Below are 18,166 nucleotides of genomic sequence, written 5' to 3'. Positions count from 1 at the left end.
AAAAAATAATCGTAGCTTAGTCGGCGGCGACGGCCTAAGCTATTTTAACCCACGGACTAAAAACGATCCGGACACCCGATTCGCGCCATAATTGTAGCTTAGTCGGTGGCGACGAACTAAGGTATTTGAAACCACGTGAACATTTCGCCTGCAACAGTGCAAGAATAGTCTACATGCTGCATGACACCTAAACAGAAACTTGTCGATTCCAACCACTCAAAATACATCCTAGTTTGTAGTTAAGTTCATTGTAATATTTCCGTCCGGCTGTCATACTTTATTTTAAGTTGAAACTGAAAATGTCTGACCTCGACACGCAACTGGATTCATCCTTATGTTCACGCCAATTGTAAGTCTTTATTCATAGTTTCGTCCACGATAAGACATAACACTAGGCTCTACACTAAGCTAACATCCATGAATTTTAGCCTTTGGTCACACGTTAGGCTAGAATTCCTGCATATCGTATATTAATTAGGCTATAGTAACACTAACAAGTAACAGTACTAGTAGGGCTAATATCGTAAAGATGCATAAATTCCAACAGGCTTACGGTAATGGCCACACTCGCAATTGGGCAGTTTTAGAAAAGAATGTAGCCTAGGTTCAAACTTTGAGTGTAGCCTATAGGCTTCAGGGCTCAGCACGTTTTCTCCAGTTGGAGGGGTCGCTTATCATTACAGTCAATGGGGTAAAAAAACTAGCTTTTTACAGTTTGTTCGAAATATTTTTTTATTTGGTGGAGAAAAATTTCTGAAACTCAAGTATGTTGAACATGGTCACCAAACACAATATTCCTGCGAAAAACCGGCTGGAAATAAGCTTTAGTTATGAAGAAATGATTTTTTTTGTTAAAAAAATGATAGGATATTTATCATTGAAGCCAATGGGAAATTCTCAAATTTTTGCGATAATTTGACTCTAATTTAAGATAACTAACAGAAAGAGCATGAATTCTTCATATGCTATTATTTTAGTTAAATTTCAGCTCTCCATTCACATCAAAACTAATTTAAAGTGATACTTTATAACGAAGTTTAAAGCCTTTGTTGTTGTCAAAATCATTCAAAATGGCTACCATTTTGCCAAATTTTTGGTCCAAAACACCTGTTTTATTTTGGTAAGGAAATGTGTTATTATTTTTTGTTTGTTACTAATTTGATGTGTTAGGCATTGATCTAAAACATTTAAAGAAAGAAATTATTTACAGTCCTTTTTTTAAACCACAAAAGAATTGAATAATCTAGTAAAATTTCTCCATTGACTGTTAGTGTAAATGTAATGATACAGTAACTGACCCCTTCAAACTGTACTGAGCCCTATATGCATACAAGAAATGAAAAGAAATATCATTACATTTTAAAATCCATGAACAGGTAGCAATGACTGGTGCTTAATATTTTAAAGAAGGTATGCAATAAACCCATGAACACAGCAAAAAATCATCAAAATCAGTTAATATTTACCATTTTACAGCACTTTTGCATTTTGAGGACTCATTATAATAAATTATGCCAATTTTATTTTAATTGTGTGACATGGCATCAAGTCAACCGTACATTTTCTTATGTTACCATGTATTGTTTTTCAAACCTCACACAAAGATTTATGAGAAGAAGAAACTGAATATGAACAAGAGATTTATAATGTTCATCATACCCCTATCAAATTTCAGCAATAAAAAGGATTCAATTAAATATCAAGGGATGAAATTTTGGAAAGAAATTAAACGAATTACATTAACTTTTCTGAGCGGCTTTCTTGATTGTATATCACGACTTGTGCATATATTAAACATTCTTAAAAACTTTGTTCAACCATACCTTAAAAAACTATAAATCCTTCACTTGTGATTTAAAGACTACAGTGTTCATAATTTACTGCTGTTTCTGGTGCATATTAAATCCTTACCTGTCCATAGACGTAGATTGCATAGAGAATTTTGTATGATTTTGAAAGAATTTATACTCTTAATAACTAATTAGTTCAGGAACAGTGAATGATGTGTACAGTATATTCACTGTAATTTGACTTCTTACTATTTGGCTCTACATTATAGGCCACACTTGAAATGAAACCATAGCCTTAGGGGCTGCATAGGAAAAACCTCAAATTTTGCTGATTTTTGCACCTTTTCCTAAGAACTACAGTATCCCACCACTGGTCATGAAACTATTTAAAATAACAAGATAAATTCCCTTTAAGCATATTCCTTTCAAATTATAATGTTAAAAAACTTTCATCGATTTAAGCAAAAAAGAGGAAAATTTCTGACACTTTTTGAAGACTCCCAAGGGACTTAAATATGAAGTTCCTGATGTTCTTGGTTGAAAAGCAGGGGAAACAACTATATAAGTCTTACTTTAACCTTAATAACAGATTTGCCTATCATAAAATACAGAGGAATGAATTTAAGTTGATTTTGCTACTCAAGATGTTTGGAACATCATTTTCAAGTCCCTTGAGAGTTTTCCAAAACTGTCTCAGATTTTCCTCTTATTTGCTCATGCTAGCGCTGTGCGGTAGTCTGATTTCACACAACCGATAGTGCTGCAACATGAGTCCTGGTATCGTAACTACAACCGGGATGTCATACATTCAATATGCATAGCCTATAGGTTATGTACATACTCTTACACGCACGGTTATAAAAAAAAATAACAGGCTATATTAGGGCCTTTTCAACGCCTTCCCTTTAAGTTCAAAAGTTCACAATGAAAAGTTTTTAACTGTCAACAAGTCACCACGTGTTTGGAACTTCAGACAATAAGAATGTAACACAGGGGCTACGTAAATACGGGATTTTAAACTACATACATAAGAATAGTACAGATTTATTTATATCGTTAATCAGCTGTTTTTACTCTAGAAAATATACTTTCGAAACGTACAATATCCATATTTTGTACAAAAGTTCTGAAATATTGAAAAAATAGCAAAAGATAACTTTTATTGACATCGTTGAACCCTCCGTATTAATAAACGAATCCGTTTCATTACAGCATCAAATCTCAAGTACTGCATTACACTGTGTGTGAGTACCAGTACAGTACCCTAGGCTATAATAATATACAGTCCCGTGCGAAGATGGATTTAATATTACGTGCGGTTTTGGCTCAACATTTATTAAATCGTTATAATTATTATACCAAAATGAGGTGAAATGCATAAAGGTGAGATTTTGTTCATGGGAACCTTGACAATCATCAATTGAAGGCAGAATAAATAACAACAATTTCAGAATAACTTTGAGGTCACGTAACATGCTGAGCGCAAGTAACGTTTGATAGCTTAGGTCCAAATTACTACGTGAACAGTTGATTCGTTAATATATAGGTCTAGGTCAGTATGTAAATTGATCAGATATTATTCAAACTAAGAATACAGAAACCAGAAATATATGTGTAATCTTTTCTTTAATTCAAATAGTAACACTTAGATATTTGTATTATGTCTTGGATTCCTGTGAATGATACCGAAACGAATGTAATAACCGGTTGTCTTCCCAATACCAGTAGTAGTTACACATTGTACTGTGATCGGGAATAGTCAATATCGGGATACCGGGATTCACTTGACTACCGGGATCCCGCACAAGGCTAGCTCATGAAGATTTAAATTTTTGAACTGTTTTTGCAGGGAATATGTTTAAAAGGAATTTATCACACTATTTGTAATAACTTTATGATTATGACCAGTGATGCAACAATTTTTTTAGTTAAAAGCAAAAGTGGGCAAAATTTGAGGTTTTTCCTATGCAGCTTAACACGTGGCACCCCTATGGTTGCTAATTCAAGTGTGGACTATACAGCCAGGTATTTACCCATCCATTGCATTTAAATTTTTTTTTTACTTATTTCTTAACAGGGTTACTCATGCCTGCATTGGTTCCAAAATTATCAGGTTTTGAACAAATTACATACATTTTCTCAAAGTCACATGTGCATTAAATCACAAATTTCCTGTATTTAGTGAAACTATTTGCTACAGAAATGCGATTTAATTGTTGTTACTGTATTTTTAACACTGTGAAGTTTGAAACTTTAATGAAACATTATAGGTTTGTTCATGGAAATAATCCAAATTTTAGAATTGTATGTGGAATTAATGGTTGTGCAAAGAATTATTCCAATGTTAGAACATATCGTCGCCATATACGCCTCAAACATGAACTATTTTGGCTTGAAGTAACAAATGCTGATGTGATAAATGATAATGGTGTTGAAAATGATGACCAATTGCCAATCGAAGAAAATCATGCTAATGCAGACGACGCTGTAGATATTGATGTTAATAGGGAAGTTTCAATGTTTTTGTTGAAGCTTAGAGAAATTCATAAGATACCACAAGCTGCTTGTACATTTGTTGCAAATGAATGTGTCGACATTCTTAAAATGTGTAGGGAAAAGATGACAGAGGACTTGCATAATGTGTTACAAAGAACAAATACTAATATTGATGTCTTGAAGCAGTCTGGTTTAGACAATGTCTTACAAGAGAGTGAATTTGAACATGCACTACATAATTTCTCAACTGCCCTTAACCTACAGAAATATGTAGCAAATGAGTTTGGTGTAGTTAAACCTTGTGAATATGAATTAGGCAGAGATAATGTAACTGCCAAGGTGCATACTACTGTATGCAATATATTCCTATTCTTCAAACTTTAAAGGCCTTGTTGAAATTTGATGATGTATTCAGTGAAGTAATTAATGGGCATTCCTCTCCAGATGGAGATATTCTGGGGGACTTCTGTGATGGTGTAAGGTTTCATGATAACGAGCTATTCTCAAAGCAGCCAAATAGCCTTCAAATTCAACTGTACTGTGACGATTTCACTGTTGCAAATCCATTAGGGACACATGTTCATTTACTGAAATTTTGTGTGCTGTACTTTGTTCTGGGGAATTTACCACCCATGCATCGCTCTAAATTAAGAACTATTCAGTCAGTGATTTTGTGCCCTACCATTTATGTCAAAAAATATGGTTATGAAAGTATACTCCAGCCACTTATTTCCGATCTCAAGATTCTTGAGCAAAATGGTATTCAAATTTTGAAAGATGGAATTGAATATACTTTTCATGGAACTGTTTCTTTCTTAGTGGCAGATAACTTGGCCGCTCATGATTTAGGTGGATTTCAAACACATTTCAATCATGGGAGGATATGTAGATTTTGTAATGTAATTAAAGCTGATCAGAAGAATCATTTTCGATCTGATAATTTGCAAATGAGAACCAAAGAAGCATATGAACTGCAAGCAGTTGCAGTACAGACCAACCCTGCCCTCTTTACACTATATGGAATCAAGCAGTCTTCTTGCCTCAATGAATTACAGTTTTTTCATGTTGTGGAAGGCAGTCCACCAGACATTGCCCATGATCTATTTGAAGGGGTAATCCCTGAAGTCATTGCAGAGGTTGTCAAGTATTGTGTTACTCAACAATTTTTTACATTAAGTGATCTTAATGAACAGATAAAAAAATTTCCTTATGAAGGTTCTGATTGCACTAATAAACCTTCTTTGATGTCTGACAAGATTCAAACTTTTAAAGTTAAGCAAACTGCCTGTCAAGCTCTGTGTCTCTGTCGTTTGTTACCTTTAATGGTCGGTTCTTTCATTCCCCAAGATAGTAAGGAATGGCAAGTATTATTGAAATTGTTAGATGTCGTACAGTATTGCATGTCAAAGAAAGTGACTAGGGCATTGACAATATTTTTAGCTGATCTAATTGAGGAATTTTTGACAATGTATTTTGAAGCGTTTCCACATGTATCAATGAAACCCAAAGCACACTACTTGGTTCATTACCCTGAAATGCTGTTGCAATATGGCCCACTCATCAACACATGGACATTGAGGTTTGAAGGGAAGCACAATTACTTTAAAGAAATAGCTAGAACTTCAAAGAATCGAAAAAATGTGTGCAAAACTCTTGCTACCCGTCATGAGTATATGCAAGCCACCTATCATGGATCCCAAAACTTCCTCACAGAAGATGCTCTAACTCACTCCAACGGTGATCTGTACCCTGTCCGGCTTTTGCCACAAACAATACAAGCGCAAGTATTGCTTTTAGTTGGTGGTAATGAATCTGTGTATTCTGTTGGTAAAGTTTGTTACAATGGTTCATTCTATTCCAAAGGCTTAGCCGTTGCTGTTGAAGAAGGGAGTTTCGGAAAAATTGACATGTGTTTCCTTATAACTGATGAGGTGTTTTTATTGTGCCGCATGAGTGAAAGAGTACAGTATATTTCTCATGTTCATGCTTTTAATGTATGTTTTGGCTGCAAGTTTGTGTTTAAGAAATGTTCAGATCTTTTTGATTCTTACCCACTTGGGGTATATCAGACTAGAAACATGGAGCTTATAACACTGAGGCATAATTTTGTACTTTAGTGTTTCTAAACATAGACCTGAGCAAAACTGCAAACTAAAGCTCTATTAGTTGAGTGTGTATGATTGCACTTTGCTTAAACTGAAGTACTACAGTTTTAATTTGTTTACGCATTTAGTATTAAAATGTTTTTGCTAATTTTGTATTGCTGAGGTTCTTAGTGATATAATCTGTATAGATGGAAGATTCTACCACACCTAGTATCCAATTTTTGGTTGTAAGCATCCTGATTGTTAACAAGACCTAACATCATATCCCTACTATCTAATTATCATTCAACAAATGGATGGTAGCTAAAAGATTTATCCAATTATACAGCCCCGAATTTCAATAACCAGACAGTTCTAAGTTCATGCTAACAAGTTTTGCATATTTTATTTAGATTATATTTAGATTATATAATTGAAAAGGTGGTCTCTTCAGCTTTTTAAAAAAAAGGGCACACATGCGTTTGTGTGAAGCATGTGTGTTATGATAAATGCAACATTTCTGCGCTGCAATAATTTTACAATTTGTTTGGTGCTGTCCGATTTATGCCATATTTCAATTGAATGACAGAAAGAATCTGACAATTTCCTTAAAAAGTTTAGTCAATTTTGTGAAGGTATTCTGTTCGAGAACATCAATGCTAGTTCCATAAAAATTTGCCCTTATGATCTTCAATGGTAATTTTTATGCGATTGTGAATTTGAAATGCAAGAATTGTTTAAACTTTTTCCAACTCTGCCTATGCAGATGTTCTGTAGTAGTCCTTGTATTTTATTGCACAGTGTGCAGAACATACAGACATACTTTTGCAAGCGGGTTGGATCGAATCTTGGTCAGTTAGTATTTGATTTCGCATTCAGTGCCGTGTTGTTAGTACTACCACGTAAAAAGAGGTCCTTGTATTTTTTTGTGCAGTACATATCATTGGCATTTGTTTAACTTTGAAGTTCAAGTGTGTTGACTGTTCTTACACAGCAAATGTACTGTAACATCAATTTTATTGCAAGCATAACATAAGTAAAATCGTTATGTGTCTACTGAAAAGTAAAATACAGTAGTATAGACAGTAATTTCCTTTTCATCAACTTCATTTGAATGGAAAAATATGTGAAATGCACTTGTGACTTTGAGACTATGCTCAAACATGTTTGATACTGGTGTAAGTGGCGTTAAAAAGACAATTGCTACTTTGTCGCTTTTTTAGAGATGATAACTTTATTTTGGACTTGTTTAATTTTCAGTCACAAATTTCTACTCATATTTGGACCAAATAACAAAAAAGTTGAGATTGAATCCAATGACGTAGGGGCATCAAAGTCAGAACTTCATGCTGCTGCAGTGAAAACTTTTGGTTTGGGTGGATCAGAATTGATTCTTCAACTCTATGATAGAGATTTCAGTGACTATGTTGACATTGAAGATGGTGAGTTGTTCTATGGGCCTGCCAAACTGAGAGTTGTTAAAGGACAAGAGCAACCTGCCACTTTTCCAGTTACAATTAATAATGCAGAAGACAGTATAAATGCAGAAATTAGTGACAGTGGGTAAGTTCATTTTGATATACCTTTTGTGTTTATGTAGAATAAACAACAATGATTGTTTTTGGTAACATCTTATTCAATTATTGTCAATATTTGTGCAATAAATTTACTTTCTTTCTGTAATATTTAGCTTTTACTGTCGACAATAGATTCTACATACTTTGTTAATTATGTATTTGTATTTGTTAATATCATCTCATAATTTACATGTATCTACAGTAGAAAAGGTACAGTTGAGACATATCCCTTTTGAAGTGACCGCTCCAAAGGTTACACATTCAGTTATTTTTGATGTGTAACAGCCTACTGTATGAAGGCAGTGAAGCACTATTTAATTTTCAACATCATTGTATCTTATATGGAGATGGCCCACCAACTGCATACTTTGAGCTGATTTAATTTTTTGGGCTGGGTGTGATGTGTGAGTGGAGGGCATGGGCAAACGTGAAAATGATCCATGAGACATTGCACATCTAATATGCCATATAGGATTCAAACATGGCAGATGTTCAGATTTCCATTAACCTCACTTTTAACATCCTAAATAGTGCAATGAAGCTTCCTATGACAGAAAATCTCTTCCCACACACTACTTGTTTCTACATTGACTCCCAATGCAATTACATTTGTATATCAATGAAAAATGGGGCAAAATGTAATTAAGATGTATGTAGTTAATATTGTCTGTATGTACACAAAGTTATCACATTTCCAAATAGAAGCATCTGTTTGGTCAAAAATCCAATCGTTGAAAAGATGTGTATGGTAAGTAACACTTTTTAGCTGTTAGCCATCTCAACCTTACAGTATTACTGCTCTATCATTTCACAGATCCACAGTATCTCAACTTGACTATGCAGCCGGCAGTGACTTCTTACGTGACAATTCTGACTTTTCGCTGTTAACGCCGAACTCGCCATCTCCACCACCAACACCAAATGCATATTCAACCCCAGTCTCAATCGAACAGCCTTCCACTTCTTCCAGTGCTGATGACCCACCATCCTTACCTGCTGCACCCTTAACTTCTTCCCTTGTGTCTCCCCATCCTACTTCACCTGTGTCATTTCATTCTGGATGGATATAACTAAATTTCAGATCCCAGTACAACCTCCAACAATAGAATCTAAGCTCAAAAGTGGTGGATACACCATGAACGTAGCAGAGAGGAGCCTCTTTTTGGACAGCATTTATAAAGAGGTTACAGAAAAGTATGGTATCTAGTAAGTACACTGCATTCCTTTTGTTCCTTTATGGTACCCTTCAAATTCATGACTATTTCTGCACACATTTATCTCCTACAGTAGTACAGTACATGTATATTTTTCACATGTTAAAAAATATGGGTAAATTTCCTGCTAATTAAAGCAAATTGGTTTTATACAAATACATGCCAAAGGTCCGATTGTTTGGTGTTAACCCTCTAATGCCCTCTGTAGCAAATATGCCTCCCAGATGTGCTTGTTGTTAAATGGTTAATCCTCAGAAATTGTCCAAACTCAGAAATATATGCAGCATGATCCCGATGTGCTGCCAGTGGAGTCAAGCAAGTCAGACTATACTCCGGAAAACAGGGACCTTCAAGGCTCAGCCCCCTGATTTACCCACTAGAGCCCTGTGTAGCAAACATGCAACAAATATACACCATCTCTAACTCTTCCTCCAAGGTGTGCTGTTGATATGCTGCTGGCTATTAAAGGACGAAACTACATTATATAACCTTCATTTGTAGGAGTATGCAATTTATCCGTATGTGAGCTTGATGCATGACTACAGTTTATATTTTTTTCATAGCTATCCGTCCAAGGCACAGTACGATGAAATTATCACCAAATTGTTTGTGAAGTACCCTTCCATGAAGACTCCACAAGACAATATGCCAGTTGGTAATCTGAAGGTAATATTTCCATTTTTCTGACAAAGCAATATTAAAAGCCTTAGGGAGTGTTCAACAAATCTTGTTACTGATCTGGACAACCATAAGACAAGTTGTGTCAGGGCCAGCAACAATTTTGTCCAATGAAATAATGTTTTGCAGCTTAGTCTTAAATACAACAAGCATATCATTCATATCATATCATTGATATATGGCAGTCACAGTGCTTGCACATAAGGCATACTGAATGAGATCATTTATACTCTCACTAGTCCTTGAAGTTGCAATTAATTTGGATTAAATGTAATTAAAGTAAAGAGTTTTGTTACTTCTGAACCTTATCTCTATAAACATTTTACATATAATATTTAAGAATGAAGGAATATTTTTTTCTATGATTTGGAAAGCATTCATTCAAAAATGTAGATTTTGGCATTGTTATCAATACATACTATTTTGTGGCTGGAAATACTGTATTATACCTGAGTATCCATATATCAATTTTTGGTTCCTTGCTTTAGCAAAAGGAACCTATGCAGTCAGGTTGGCGTGTGTCTGGGTGTGTGTATGTGTGTGTGCATCTGTGACACTTGCTTGGGTACGCTCTATCTCAATAAGGGAAAATTGGAGTAAGGCCAAACTTGGACTATAGATCTGTCATATGGAGAAGGTGTGCCCTATTGTTTTTGGTGCCCACAAAGGTCAGTTATGGTCCAAAAAACAAAAATATTAAAACTGCAATGACGCCCAGTGCCAATGTGCGACAGGGTTGATATTTTGGGACAAGTTGTGAACTGGTTAGAGGAACATTTGGAAACTTAACATTCATGTGATCCAAGGTCACCAAAGGTCAATTAATGATAAAAAACTAGTATTTTTGCGATCACTTGAGAACGAATTGTCTGTTAGGGTTTGGGAGTTGCTTCAATGTAATCCAATTGTCAACCCGCATCTGGGTGACCCTTGACCTCAATTTGACCGCTGGTGACCTTTAAGTACCTTGTGATCATAAAAAGTACCTTGTGATCATAAATGTCAATTGGTTGAACCCTGTGTGACCTTTGTGTGCAAAGTTATATGAGGTCAAAGTAAATTTTCAGACATTTAATGCAATAACTCCCAGTGCCAAGGTGTGTCAGGGTTGATATTTTGGGACAAGTTGGAAATGGTATAGGGGTATATTTTCAAAATTGATGGTCATGTGATCCAAGGTCACCAAAGGTCAATTCATTTTAAGAAACTGCTATTTGGGCAAAGAAAAAATTGTTTGAATTTTTATAGTTTTGATGGTATATGCACGTGTCACCAATAAAAAATGTCCATTGGTTGACCCCCGGGTGACCTTTGTGTGTGAAGTTATGTATACAAGTTCACAGTTAATTTTTTGAAATACAATGCAATAAACTCCCAATGCCAAGGTGTGACATGGTTGATATTTTGGGACAAGTTGTGAATGGGTGGTGGAACAATTTCAAACTTAACAGTCATGTGATTTGAGGTCACCAATGTTATCATATCTGTTGACCAGCTTGTAGGTGACCCTATATTTCTTAGATTTTCGATGCCATATTCAGATCTCAAAAGTGCTTTCCGATCAAAAATCTGATCACAATTTGTGATCACAAAAGTGTTGGCTATAGTGTTGGTTACTTTATGGGTACATGTAGGACCACAATTACTTATTGAGTATATAGACTATTTGAGCCCAATCTTGCTTGATAATATTATGTGTATTGTCATAGACCCCTATGCAAGGAACCACAATGCCCTTGGGCTCTTGTTTTACTGTACTTTCTTTGGCTGTCATGTTAAAAAAAAAAGGGAAAACAAATTTTCCTCTCTCACTCATGAGATTTTTCAATCTAAGAATTTTACAGGAAACAATTTTTTTTTGCATGGCCGAGGGTAATGTGTATTGAGTGTGTGAAATATTGTGTTTAACAAAACTGTTTGGATTGAAGTAGAAAAATAACTACTCTTTAAATTAATGTCAACATGTACAAAACTTATCAGAAGCAGTATGATATACTGCAGTGAAGTTTGAACTTAACTCACAACATAAACTGCAGAGTTGATTAGGTTGCTTGAAACATTTCTTAATCCTCTTAGTTTTTGAATCTATATAAGTTTTACTGTTCAACAGTGCTTAAACTAAGAGATATTTTACTGTTAGTTTGTACATTGTCCGTGTAACCTTTATTTTTTTCTATCCTAATCCTCACAATATTCCTTTTACAATTCTTTCTTCCAGATGCTGTGGAAGCATAGGCTGCAATATAAGTTTCAGAACTTCAGAAAGCGGGTGGCATTTGAAATTGCGGCTGTGCAAAAAAAGAAATTAAAAGTAGCAAGGAAACCAAAGTCCGCACCAGAATCACCAGCAGCACCACCTCAATGGGGTATGAAAAACTATCTCCCGAACCGCCCTGAAACAGAAGACGATGCATCCATTGATGGACACATTTGTTGGCTTCAGGATGAAAAACGTAAAAGGCAGCCAGACTTTCGAGGAGTAAGTCAGTCAATGGCACTGACGTTGGCTGACAGAAGGACGTGGATTATTTCTTCCCCCCAGACTCCATCCCTCGCAGATATCAAGAGCAAGTACCCATGGTTATTTGATGACATCCAAGTGAGTATATCTTGTTTAGTTAGTTTAGTAAGGATAAATGTCAATTTGTGTTTCAAAGAAATTTCCTGAAAGTGCTAACATGACATCACAGATGTTGCCAATCTACCTTGTGGTTTTCCTAAATGAAAAGTCCTAAAAAGTTTGTAAATTTTAAACAGAATAAGATATTGACACAGTTTCTTTTTAAATGTTCCCTGTCTTAAATTTAAATTTATGAAAATAAATAGGAATATTCCTTTTATTAAGAGGTCTTAATCATGCCAATTAACACATCCATTTTTTGATGCATATGCACTGTGTTATATTCATTTGCATAAGTAGCCAACTAGTGAGTGAAAAGTGTTATGTGGGAACATTGTCACACACTATCTAAATGGGAGCCTGGGTCTTAGACCGTGCGGAAAGATAGCTTTCTTACAAAAAAAATTGTCTGTTAAGTGTGTTGGTTCTAACTTGCCAATAGATTTCTGGCCCTGTCTAAATAATACAGTACTTCACTTAAAATATTTCCAAAAAATATCTTTTGTTAAAATTGAGTGTATTATTTGATATGCAAATTAATGGAAATGGTTGGGATTGTTTGCCAAGTATTGGGACAAATATTGGAAACTGCAGGAATGTAGGGTAAACCATTTCTTGTTAGTGTTACTTAAAAAAACAACCAACTCCGCAAAAGATGGAAAAAATTGGTGTTATCTGTGTTATTTTTCGAGTGCCAGTGGGTGTTTACATTTCCTGCACAGCAACATGTTATAATCAAGAAGGCCATCATTTCCAACCATTGCATCAACATTCATTGCTTCAGTCCACTCAACTGAAATGGGTACCAGAGGGGTTAGCTATATTTTGTTCATGTATCAATACCAATTGGGGGGAACATTTAGGAAGTGTTGCAATTTTAGTATGTTGCTGTATCTTAAAATCAACCATTTTCTTTTAGCTTTTGACAGAGATGAATCGCATACAGGATGGAGAGGTTACTTTTTTTAATTCGCTCCGTGCTGGCCTGGGAAGATATGCGTCTGGACTCATCAAGGCCTGCAAAGGAAAGAGAGCACCACATGCTTTTTTCATGGAGGCTACCACTGAAATGGAAGGATATCGTGAAGAGCAGAAGATAAAAGGTATTGTAAATAAACAATAAATTCTTCCTTTAACAGTTACATGACACTTTGCTCTGTTCATTTTCCCATTTGCTGCAGTGACCTGTCTGTAAGGCCTGTTTTGGTGTTGATGTCCATGTCCATGTTTGTGGTGATGATATATTAACATTAAGGGAACAAGATCAACAATGCTTAATTAAATTTGGATGGCTTGGTTATATATATAAAAAAAAAGGAAAAACATTTCATAGTTCTCTTGTACAGTTGAACTCTAACAGTGAATTAAAAAAAAAAAACAGTATCTGAAAATATTCAGGGTAAAATAGAGCTGTAGCAGATTAGTGTTCATCTGAAACGTTTGTAACTGCACTAAATAAATATATATAAAGACAATGGGCACTCGGTAGAGCGCATACCTCCGCCTATGGTCACAAATGCTTGTTAATGAGATTCCTGAAGAGACAAAGGAGATCCACAGAACAAAGGGTTCTACGCCTCAAAGTAATTAGCACAGTAGAATTAAAAGGGTAAATAGAGGAAGAGACAATTGGGTAGTTTCATTTTTGTTATTTGCAGTTTCAGAAAGTAAGTGCCCTTTTGACACAGCTGCCCCCCTCCTGCCTTCTTGGAAAGCTCCCGGCGCCCCCTGGATGACAATGGGCCTAGTAATCGTTCCAGTGACTGATTGTATGGAATACTTGGTTACTAAACGCAGTGTAACACGCTGAATTTCTGATTTTTTCTTGAGTGTAAACATTTAGTAACTCTACTAAATGTTCACAGCTCTACAAAATGAATTACAAAATCTCTGCCAAAACAAAGTGATAATCAGGTTTGTGGCATTGTTATGATATTTGGTGTTGGTATAACTGGTTATTCTGTTATAATTGATAGATTTAACATATGATTTTTTAAAGCCAGGTTTCAACAATCACTTTTCTTTTCCAATCACTTTTCTCTTTTACTATTGCAGACACATCAAACAAAGCTGCTTTCCTGGCAATCCCTGGTCTCCTGCAAGAGGATATTTCTCTAATTCTGGTTCCAGCATGCTCAGAGGCAAGAAATTTTTCAGTTTCTTTTGCAAGTGTGTGCTTCTTAATACCACCCCTTATTTCTTTGGTTACTATTAGTTAACCAATTTGATGTATATTAAACTTGCACAGCTTCACCTTTTTGTAAAATTATATGACTTTTAAAACTGGATGAGGGAAAAGCGTAAAGAATCAAACTGAAAGGAAGAAGAAAAAGCAAGGAACTGATTATCCTGATAAGTAGCAATAAAAGGTTCACTTACTGTCTCGGAGCTTCTTTAAGAGTTCTTTTTGCAGTAGTTGACAAACAGCTCAAATATATGAGTCATGAGCAAACATTTTAAGAGACATATCTGCATTTAAAATGTGTAGTACCTACAAGTGCACTTTACCAGATAATTTTATCTATCAATGGTTTAGGTATAGCTTAGGTTTTGCCATCAGAGTGCCTATTATTTCAATTACCAATTACTCCGAACACGGACGCATCCACTTGTAAAGAATACTTACAGTGATTACATGTTACATAACACATGTTGAAAATCAAAAATTATTAAATGAATTTAGGTACTATGGCACCAATGCAATCATTCATCAGATCATGGTGGAAAATAAAATTAATACAAAAAATAAAATCACAAAATGTCCATTCATAATGTATATATGTAGACAGAATCAACTAAAATTTCCTGTTTTTCTTTTAAAGTTACCCTTTTGCCATCAGTCCTTTGATTAAAGCAATTCTTGTACATGACACCAAAATGTCAAATTGAACAGTGCTGCATAATAGGAGGCTTTGTTTTTCAGGGGGTTGAGCCCCCTTCTAAAATAGAATAAATACGCAAAATAATTGATGATATCAATAGCTGGGCCCCCTTTGTTGGAATTTAGAGTCTCCCCGTACTCTTGGTTTACTTTTACTACTGAGTTGATCTGTTAAGTGATGACAACATAAAGTTTTTTTTAAATGTACCCATTTGGCATGTTTTCAAAGATAAAATATTCAACAGTCTCTCTCCTCCCAAATTTCAAGTCTTTAACATGTTTACTTACATGTGATTGTTTTGCTCTAAATTTGCAGACTAGTAATCCAGTATACATCAAGATGGATGGAGACACTCCTGGGATAACCACATCCTTTAAGTTGATGGCAGACGGTATGGTGATCAACTCTACTGACAATGTTATGAAGGCCATCGCATGCTGGATTTCCTCTTTTTATGTTTTCAACTTTTTTTACCCTTCCTCCATCTCCAAAAGTCTGTGTTTCATACAGAGGGTAATCCTTAATATTTATGATGGAGTGCCAGTACCTAGATCTATCATTTCTTTAACAAATAAACTGGCCAACTTTTCCCAACAATGTAAGTGACTTCAATATACCTGTGCATGTCCTTACACCCTAGCACAACCTTCCTGATGTGACATCTTAAGTGAAGATTCCAATAAGAGTGTTTTGCTTTTTCTACTATCAAAGGGGTAGTTCTATTTCTGGTTGCCATTAGCCAGTGGTGGAAAAAAAGTTAGTAATTTCTTGGGTAACATGTTCACAATTCCATAAAAAAATTCCTTGCAAATGTCACAAGAAAGGTCTGAGAAAATTGACAAAATGAAAATTGTTGGTGGAACTGGTCATTCTCTATTGTAATGTTAACATACCTAACTTTACTTTACGAAGCTGATACGATCCTTTTCATATCAGCTGTCAGATACTCAATTTAATATTCCATATATCCTTCAAAACATAATTTTCAATCGATTAGGTTTAGGATAAGAGTTTGTTTGCATCAGTTTATGTTCAGTTGGCAGTCAGTCAAGTTATGAACAGGAGCATAGCCAGGGTGGAGGGGGGGGGGGGGTGCCATACTCCCCAACTGTGTTTGTTGGCAAGTTTGACATATGTCGGCAAATGGATAAGGGAATGGATAATGGTAAAAAGGAAAATGGATGGTCCTGCCCCTTATTTTTGCCATCTTTCATTAAATTGTTGGGACTCTGTCTGGAAATCCCCCCCCCCCCAAACTCTTTTGTTACACCATTGTTGATAAGTGATAATATTATGGAAACATAGGCAACTTCAGTTTCCTTTTTTCAGTTTCCGAGGTTGTGATTACGTAGCCAGCTATGGGCTTGCTTCCAAAATTTAATCCTTGCATCAAAGTTCCTAATAGTTTTGAAACAAACATTTTTTTCCACCCTCACATTTTTCTATTTATTAGTAGCATTGTTGAGAACTTGTTTATTATGTTAACTTTTTTTTTTATATTTGTTAGACAGACATTCTTTTTTTTCCTTATGTAGATATTTGAACCAAGATATTCGAAGCAAGTCCTTTCTCACATTCTTTGTCATAGTCATTGATGCTGTCGGTGCTGCCTTGCCAAACATAAGTGTTTCTTAAGCCAAATACATTATAAGTCATTCATTTTATTATTTTTTTATTTATTGAAGTGAAGATATTTAAACCAAGGTATTCCTACCAATTCTTTCAAATGTTAATACACATATTGTTTTCTCCTTATATTCATTGTCATATACATACATACAAACATGCTAAACACAGCCTTGCCAAACATAAGTATTTCTTAAGTCAAATAAAGTAATTAAAGTTAGTGATTAATGCTGCCTTGCCTGCCTTACTACTGTATCGTTTTCAACCTCTATGAACGCCAGCTTTTGTAGAAATCAAAAGTTGTATCAGAAATAAACATTGCCAACGTACACATTATTTGTGTTTTTTCTACTATCTTTTCTCTCAGTGGTTCTAGTCAGTGAAACTAGTCGGGTTTAATTCTTTCAGTGACTCTAGTCAGTGCAACTTGTCAATCGATACAGACTAAGAAAGGTTAGTCGGGAGAGGCACCATCCTGACTAATGTAAAACCTGCTATAAACTAGTCGGTGGCTTATATAAATTAGTCGGTAAACACCGACTAATGTCACCAACTAATGTAAATGACTACTATACATTTACCGACTAAGATATTGTTGATCGACTAAGCTGACGGACTAAGATGACCGACTACGAAATCCAACCGACAAAGGAATAAATTAGTCGGTAGCAACTGACTAGAGCTATGTTAGTCGGTAGAGGCACCAAATGGACTAACGTTAGGTTAGTCGGTAGACCAATTTAAGTTTTCAGTGTGGGTGTAGTTCACTATTCATGCATGATTGTAGATGCACAGAATACTTTCTTAGATGTTGAAATAAAAGGTTGGATTCATCAAATAGTCTGAATTATTTGTGTGTCATTCCTTCTTGTTGTCTCCTAAATGTGCCAGTGCTGTTGTGATCGATTTAATAAAAAAAGATGTATCAAGCTGCTATAAATAATTAACCTAAAACGTGTGTAAAACGCTTTCTGAACGGGTGCTATATAGAAATCGCTGGACAAATTTTACATAATAGTTTTGTAGTTACGTTACATGCTGATCATGTAAAACTTTACAAAACATCGGTTAAGTAAAGTTTACTTAAATATTTTAGTGTTCTTATTTGACATGAAAATCAAGTAAAATTTTACTTAACCTGTGTAAACAATTTGCTGAGTGCATTACCGAGCGTCTATAGGCAATAGCAGTGATTAAGT

The 18,166-nt window shown here is 35.2% G+C and overlaps 1 protein-coding gene and 1 long non-coding RNA gene across 4 annotated transcripts in view; both read left to right on the top strand.

Annotated features, from left to right (window-relative positions):
* The window catches only part of LOC139981242 (uncharacterized), a 34,559-nt gene that overhangs the window by 4,619 nt on the left and 11,774 nt on the right, over nucleotides 1-18,166 (top strand). The gene's annotated exons all lie outside the window — the stretch shown is intronic.
* Nucleotides 331-17,298, top strand: LOC139981241 (sterile alpha motif domain-containing protein 3-like). Of its 3 annotated transcripts, XM_071993469.1 has the most exons (9): nucleotides 365-3,173; nucleotides 3,762-3,815; nucleotides 7,631-7,933; nucleotides 8,762-9,153; nucleotides 9,725-9,827; nucleotides 12,058-12,438; nucleotides 13,379-13,562; nucleotides 14,515-14,600; nucleotides 15,657-17,298. In XM_071993469.1, exons 4-9 carry the CDS (start codon nucleotides 9,008-9,010, stop codon nucleotides 15,945-15,947), a joined length of 1,191 nt encoding a protein of 396 aa, XP_071849570.1. In that variant the 5' UTR covers nucleotides 365-3,173; nucleotides 3,762-3,815; nucleotides 7,631-7,933; nucleotides 8,762-9,007; the 3' UTR covers nucleotides 15,948-17,298. The 3 variants fall into 3 exon arrangements, with proteins under 3 accessions (XP_071849571.1, XP_071849570.1, XP_071849569.1); XM_071993470.1 differs by lacking the exons at nucleotides 365-3,173; nucleotides 3,762-3,815 and adding an exon at nucleotides 331-349; XM_071993468.1 differs by lacking the exon at nucleotides 3,762-3,815.

Source organism: Apostichopus japonicus, chromosome 15 (assembly GCF_037975245.1).
Source record: "Apostichopus japonicus isolate 1M-3 chromosome 15, ASM3797524v1, whole genome shotgun sequence".
NCBI lineage: Eukaryota > Metazoa > Echinodermata > Holothuroidea > Aspidochirotida > Stichopodidae > Apostichopus > Apostichopus japonicus.
This window is presented reverse-complemented; position numbering and strand designations above follow the sequence as displayed.

Coding starts and splice junctions, on each gene's coding strand:
- LOC139981241 (XM_071993470.1), top strand. CDS start 9,008: ATGGATATAACTAAATTTCAGATCCCAGTACAACCTCCAACAATAGAA. Junction 9,154..9,724: donor ACAGAAAAGTATGGTATCTA/GTAAGTACACTG, acceptor TTTTTTTCATAG/CTATCCGTCCAAGGCACAGT. Junction 12,439..13,378: donor GGTTATTTGATGACATCCAA/GTGAGTATATCT, acceptor ATTTTCTTTTAG/CTTTTGACAGAGATGAATCG.